This window comes from Silene latifolia, chromosome 6, assembly GCF_048544455.1.
Source record: "Silene latifolia isolate original U9 population chromosome 6, ASM4854445v1, whole genome shotgun sequence".
Classification (NCBI taxonomy): Eukaryota; Viridiplantae; Streptophyta; class Magnoliopsida; order Caryophyllales; family Caryophyllaceae; genus Silene; species Silene latifolia.
In genome coordinates this window covers 134,533,287-134,541,232 of record NC_133531.1, presented here as the reverse complement: position 1 = coordinate 134,541,232, position 7,946 = coordinate 134,533,287, and the positions used below count along the sequence as shown (strand labels likewise).

The following is a 7,946-nucleotide window of genomic DNA, read 5'->3' as shown; positions in this document are numbered from 1 at the left end:
AAAGAATACAGGAGGAAAACAAAATATTAATGTTGAGAAATGCAATTTTTCTACCTCTCGTCTTGAAAAATTTGCCAATCAACAATGTTTATCTCATTTGTCAAGTTCACTCACAAATTTTATGGAGTGGCATTTTTCTTTACTAATTGCTTGTGTTTGTTTTTTTCCCATGAAAAATATTTGTGATAGTAATTAATTCAGAAGGTAGTAAATGAGGAAATTCAACTAATTCTAACGTAATTGTTGTGCTATGCAAGATTTTGGGAATAAAATTTTGGAAATTTGTTATAGATATGGAAAATTGAATGCTAGTTTTTGGAAATCTTGGTAAAATAAATAAGGAAATTATATGCTGCTTAAAGTTTTTTTTTTTTTTATGACGAGGAGGTTGGATCCTCCCCGGATACAGGACCCCGCCCTGCTAGGCGCCTGTACCATGTGAGTTCTTTCCCGCGGGGATTATTCCCTCTCCGGGCGTCAGGTCCCCAGAAAAGTGTTCATCTAGGGAATCGAACCCATGACCTCGCAATTCCTCCTTAGGAGGCTTTGAGGTTACCCTGGAATTCCACTAGACTCACACATCTTGGGTATGCTGCTTAAAGTTTAATTGCATTAATTTACTTTCCACAATTTTTTTCTCTTCCAAAATTGTAACAGACCGCTGATTTTGGACCAAAAATTTGGGGGCCCTGTGCGCCCGTACAGCCCGCACAGGCCCAAAGACGGCCCTGGTGAAAATTAAAAGCCTATATATACAAAACACAGATCTAACCATAAAATTCGTACTAACAGAGGATAACCGACTGGTTTAAGACACCAAACCGACCGGTTCTAGCTATAACAGCTCGGTTACAAGTGTAGTAGCTCGGTTCAACCATAACCCGCCGGTTCGGGGCAATTTGAGACGGTTATGGGTATTTTGGAACGGTTCTCTATCTTGAACGGTGTACAAAGTGATTCCTCGAGTCTTTAAGGCTTCCTAAGTTTGCTCTTTTCGACCCCAAACGGTCTCTCTGTAGTCTATTCCATGTGCAAAAGCTCTAACACATTCGTCGTATGTCATAATGTAGCGAGAAAGTGCACTAAAAGCGACAATTTCTGCAAAATGGTAAACAACATATCCAAAGTAACAAAGTAGGGAAAAAGTAGCTAAATAGCTAATATAAAAGTTCGTCAAATAGATCGAATAGTAGGGAAAAATCATGCAAAAATGATGGTACAAAATGGACACATCAATACTCCAATCAAGAATATTCCTTAAATATTCTATAGCATAATATGATACCCATGAAATACTCTTAGGGGCCGTTTGGTTCAAACAGTTGGAATGGAATGGAATGGATTCTAATACCAAGGAGGTATGGAGTTAGAACCCCATACTTTTTATGGGTTGTTTGGTTGACTCTCTTGGTATTAGAATTCATTCCATTCCATTCCAATTGTTGTTGTTTGGTTCACATTTGGAATGGATTTCAAATCAATTTTGTTTTTTTCATTATCGATAACATCAATAATTTTATTTATGATTAAAATTAACTATAACAAAAGCAAAAATCCAAATTATTTCATAAAAATCCATTGAACATATTATAAGTAACTTATGTCTAGTTACGTAAAGTTGTGTACAGAACAAATTATGTATAGTCATATTTTCGTTTAAAGAACAAATTATTACAAAAAAAAAAAGAAAAAAAAAATTCACTATCAACAAGCAGTGCAACGTATATAGTATTAATCAAACAAAAAAACAAACAAAATTGAAGGCTATAAATACATGACGTACATATGCCTTAATCAAAGCAAATAAAAAACGAAAATTGAAGGCAAATTAAGCATATACCTGACAATGAAGTTTCAAGGAATATCAATGGAGAAGTACCGTTTTTTTTTTCTATAGCTCTAGGGTTTGGATGGGGTGGAATGGATTTAGAATCCTGAGATGAGACTTGGGTATGAGATTCCAAGGGGTTGGAATGGATTTAGAACCCCTTGAGTATCAAACTCCATTCCAAAAGGGGCCAACCAAACACTTGAATGGATGGAATCCATTCCAATCCATTCCAAATGCCTCAACCAAACACCCCATTAATAGATAATTATTTTCTTAATAATTCTATCCTAATATAACAAGGGTTTTTCTAACGTGTTCCCTAAGGCACACATTAATAACACATATATGGTAAGATTAACAACATATTCTCATTAAATATAGTAAAAATGAGAATATACTTGAGTATCTCATGTGAATTTGTTGTTAATCTTACCATAAAAGGGTTATTAATGTGTACCCTTAGAGCACACGTTAGAAAAACCCATATAACAATATTCTCTAAAATTAAATATTAAGAGCCTCAACTTTTATATTCATATACGATGCTCGAAAAATCTGCTGTGGTTGTAGTTAAGGTTGCTTTAAGATGATGTTTAGAATAAGGGCCTCCGGCTCCGCCGTCCGAATTCGGTTGACCGGGGTTTATAAAGCAACTTTAATGGTAGCATTTTAGGGATCTACTTGCAATTTTTATAAATTATCAAACGGTATGCTCACCATTAGAGTGCAAAAATACGTACATGTAATTTGCAAGCAGGTGTAGCTATGTCAAGCTACGTAGCTTGACTTTTAAAAACTATATATATGGAAAATTTTCACTTTGGTGTCTTGAGCTTTGGGTTAATTTCACTTTGGTGCTCTGGGGTTTAGATAATTCCATTTTGGTGACATGAGTTTTGTTTTATTTCCACTTTGGTGACCTAAAACTTGTAATAGTTAACTTTTATCTTAATTAATTACATTTTAAGTAAAATAAAGTACAAAATAGGATATTAAATTAAATACCAAAAAGAATACTCAACATGATATTGCAAAAAAAAGGCTTGATTTATTATGTTCAAAATATATTTTTTAATATAAAATAATAAAAATGTTATGTATAAGTCACCAAAGTGAGAAGTAGTCCAAATCTCAGGGCACCAAAGTGATAAGACAAGCTACAAGGTATAGCTTGCAATTGGAATTGCTCAATAAAATGGTGGAACATCGGGATTGCCCCTGAGCGGTTAGATGAGTTGTCTTCTTAGAGCTTAGCCGAGGCACTCATGTAAGAAAATAACATTTTACGTGCAAGGAGCTATCTAAGTATCTATTAAGTTTCTGGCAGTGACACACTAGTGACACCTCCCTTTATGTGTCTTTGTCTACAAACTAATTGGATTATTTTTAACAAAGCGTCTTTGCTGACGCTAATCCCACAAAAACAAGACTCTCACAAAAAGGAGAGAGGGATAAGGTGGGACTTCTACGCGTTTCCCACTCACCTCTTAATGAGTATTTTGTGAGAGGAAACGGTATCCGTCACAAGCTTGTGACGGATATCGCCCGTCTTCAATGAGATTTTGTGTATTTTTAATTAGTCACTCTTTTTCAACAATATTAAGAACTATTTGACTAAATCAAGTGATAACAAATTAAAGGATTTATAGAGTTGTCAGAAAGCTCATTTGCAACAACTAAGTCCAAATAATTAAGTAAAATTTTAATATAAATTTTACTCGTAATATTTAATTAACTACAACAGTGAATTGGGCACTGTCTAGCATTTCTATAATAATTCATGAAACAGTCAACAACGCAAAATAGAAAAATAAAGAATATATGATGAGTCACTTGAAAACGAAGCCATAAAGAAATGAAAATACTTGAAAGAATAAGGGATTTTCTCCCTTATATCCCTCAACTTTTTCGTTTTTTTAAAAGGGTACCCTTCTTTTTTTCGCAAAAAGACAAATGGTATTTTTTTCAAATTGATCATCTTTTCGAGATCTTCAGTTGGAACAAAAATTCACCGCTTTCTGAATTTGTACCCTGGAGTTATGGTCGGTCAAAATTTATTCGGTAAAGAACCTTTGATTGACCATAACTCCCGGTTACGAGTACAGAAAACAGTAATTTTTTTTTTTTTTACAAATTCACGATCTTTACGAGATATTTGGTTTAAATAAAATATTACCGCTTTCTGATCTCGTAAACAAGAGTTATTTACAGTAAAAGATTTTTTTATTTTTTTATTTTTTTGCAAAGGAAGAGGGGTACTCCAAGTGAGAAAATTCAAGAGATAAAAATTGGAATATATTAAAACTAAAATAAAACGTACTTAGTATATAAACAAGCAAGGTTCTTACAAAAATTAGAAACAAAAAATAATTAAGAATCAAAACCCTAATTAAGATGGATTCTAGGATGATTATGGTAGCAATAGCAGCAATATTGGTGTCATTAACCACAGCACAAGCACAAATTCCATCGTGCCTCCAAGCTTTGCTCCCATGTCAACCATTCATGGCCTCCCCAGCTCCTCCAGAAGCGTGTTGTGGACCGCTTAAAAAGGCGTTTGAGACCGAGTTGGCGTGTTTATGCGCTGCCTTCAGCAATCCTGACTTTGCAGGCGCCTTCGATATGAACCAGGCTATGCAGCTTCCCGTTAAATGTGGTGTTCAAAATGCCGGTCCTAACATGTGCATCAATGGTACGTTACTACGTTACATATTTTCTATTAAGTGATTTCTTAATATAGAGTTGAATTAGAACATTTTGTACGTTTTATGTTTGACTTAAATTTAATTCATGTCCCAACATGGCGGCTTTTTGAGGTTTATAGATTCTCGTATGATACGTTCTTATGAAAAATTATAATGAGACTAAACCGAGACTTGAATCAGGTATCTCATATTAAGTTGCTGGCCGGGTTCTAAAGAATGTGATTTGTATGCATGTTCATATACATCTCTGACTCTATAACGAATTGTTTTATTGTAAAACTGTTATACATATATAATAAGTCGTGAACGTTATAGGTGAGAATTATGTTGTAGATATCATATTGATCATAATAAAATGATAAACATGTTGCAGGAGGACTTCCAAGCCCCTCACCTCCATCTCCACCAGGAGCTACTGCACCACCAACCTCTTCTCCTTCTACGGTGCCACCACCTCCACCTTCGCCACAAGCTACTGCACCACCAACCTCTTCTCCTTCTATGGTGCCACCACCTCCACCTTCACCAGGAACAAATGCACCACCAACCTCTTCCCCACCACCACCACCACCGCCGCCGCCACCACCATCACCACCGGCATTAACCCCTTCCACCACCCCTCCGGCTGTGCCAACACCACCCGCCACAACCCCTTCTTCCGCCCCTCCGACAATATCACCACCGGGAGCCATTACCCCTTCTGCCGCCCCTCCAATGATGTCACCACCCTCAGCCACCACCCCTTCCTCTGCGCCTCCAACGTTGTCGCCACCATCAGCTACCACTCCTACCTCAACCCCATCGACGACACCACCACCGTCATCAACCTCCACCCCTCCTCCAACGGCACCACCTCCATCAAATTCCACTACTCCACCACCTCCAGGTAACATATACTCCGTCTCGCAGTTATTTATAGTTCTCCTATGAGGTTTATTAGTCAACATGTTACTAAAATCATCTACAAATTCTGCAATTACTCCGTTCGTCTCGGTCAATTGTTGTTCTTTGGTTTTGGCACCAGGGGCGTCTTTGGGCCCGTGCGGGCCGCGCGGCTGCACAGGGCCCCAAAATTTTTAGCCCAGAAAACCAAAGTAAAGTAAGGATAAATAAACTTTGAGCCTTTGAAAACTAATTGAAAGCTAGTGTCTTGGTGGTTAGTAAGTAGATTTTTAAACACAAGACTCAAGTTCAAAACCCAATACCAACATTTATGTCTTTTTTTTTTCATTGTTTTTATAAAACAGATTCGTAAAATGATATATAGGGCCCCTTTTTTTCATTGTTTTTATAAAATAGTTTCGTAAAATATTATATAGGGCCTCATCTTTAGATTTCGCACAGGGGCCCCGAAAACTCCGAGACGGCCCTGTTTGGCACAAACACCAAGAAAAGATAAAAGAGCCAATTACTAATTGACAAGTAGAACAAATTGAGTGTGTAAATGGTCAAATTGCTCATCAAATTTATTCTTAAAATAAAAAAGACAACAAATGACTTAGACACCCAATATGAAAAAGGACAACAAATAACCGAGAGAGAGAGTATTATTTAATACTTTCTTCATCCAAAAATAATCTTTTTATCCGACTTTGTATAGGCTGCATTGCTGCAAGATGTAAGCCTAACTCGATTTTTCTCCATTTATACATTATATTTTTCATTCAAAAATATATATTTCTATGTAAGACTTTTATAAGAAATATAAATATCATTATTATGTTATAACCTTTATTATTTTAACAATTATATATGATTGATGATTTAAAACCTTGACCGTAAAAATCAAATTAAGAAGATTACATATTTTAGCATGCATGGAGGGAATATGAAATTTATGTCTGCTAATTTTCGTAAAAAAACACAATATTAATGAAAAAAAATTGTTTGTGGTAATTTTACAGGAAGTGCTGGAAGTAGCATTACAATGGGAGGACCATTTGCCAGCTTAATGTTGGTGTTGGCAGGATTAATGTTTTATTAGGAAACCAACTACATGTTAAATATTATTGTTGATTATACTGCTGATTTTGGATTGCCACCATTTGATTGAATTTGCTCCTTGAATGTGTATGCAAGAGTTTTAACAAATGTTTTTCTCATTGGTGACATGATTGGTTAAACATTTTCTTATATATGGGATATCGTTTTGTATTACTCTGAATTGTAATAATGTAATCAACAATTTAATGATTGGGCTGTTTCATGCATGCAACTTCTCAGAATCTCAGTAGTTAGGGTACAATTAATATACATACCCATTGTTTAAACATAAAATTACTATTTAAAATTAAATATATAAGAAAATATATGTTGATAACCTGACTCCTGATCCGCTAATGACCCGACCCGTCTTGCCACCCGTTGATAACTCGACCCAAACTGAACCGACCCGAACCAGTCACAATCCGACATAACCCAAACCCAATATAAACCGGCCCGCTTTGACCCGACCTATAATCGGCCTGAGTGACCCGATTGTCACCTTACCTCCGTCCTACAAAAATGTGACGCCCCTGCCAAAAATGAGGTCTCCTCTCTTTAGGTCTTCCAAAAAGACATAAACGCCCCTGGCATTTGTCCAATTTTTGGTCATCTAGTAAGCAGCCCAAGTAGTTGATCTCAGAATACAAGAATGTGGCCCAAGTGAAGAGCCACATGCATATCGGTCATTCAATTTTCACTAAATGGCCCATTTAATTTTCGTTCACTTGACCCACTTAATTTACTCTGTTACCGCTATATTTGGTATCTACAATTACTTAAAAAATACGAGAAGAGTACAAAATTATAAAAAATAATACTCCCTCCGATCTCTTATTTTTTTTTTTTTTGACAACAATAAACTTTATAAATAAAAGTAGTAGAGAGTACATATGTTACTTCAAAATACAAACGAAGGGGCATAAGCAGCCCCAAAAATACTTGACACCCAAGTAACAGAAGAAATAGTACAAATAGTTCTAATCGAAGAGACTAGGCAAATTTTCTTGAACGGTGGATGGTAATGATCGTCAAACTCGATAAGGTGGACATAATACCGCTTCCTCCTCATAACAAAAATGTAAGTGCGGGTGTACTTGCAAAAAGAAGCCGAAAACATAGATCTTTTCTTTGACGTGACTGAAGCACAACCCTTTGAGTCTTTAGTGTGGTATCGATGCACAATAGGTCCCGCTCTGGCAAGTGAAAGATCCCTAACCGCAACAAACTCAAACTGGACCGATGAGATCTTAGTAGGACAGGGATAGTCTGAATTAAATCGTGTCTTCTTATCAACCTGTCAGCCTCTTCCTTAATTAACACAACACTTCAGATGCAATATTACCAATGTGTAAAGAGTTCTCCGGTGTAGGAGAAGAGGTGGGAACTTCTGCTGTCCCATGAAGTTCGTCATGAGGAGTTCCCGT

The 7,946-nt window shown here is 36.3% G+C and overlaps 1 protein-coding gene across 1 annotated transcript; it reads left to right on the top strand.

Moving 5' to 3' along the window:
* Positions 1-4,215: 4,215 nt before the first annotated feature.
* Positions 4,216-5,049, top strand: LOC141588735 (non-specific lipid transfer protein GPI-anchored 9-like; the record flags this gene model as incomplete). The annotated part of the gene is made up of 2 exons (XM_074410162.1): positions 4,216-4,523; positions 4,910-5,049. Coding segments are annotated over exons 1-2 (438 nt in total), but the record flags the coding sequence as incomplete, so codon positions are not given.
* Positions 5,050-7,946: the final 2,897 nt, after the last annotated feature.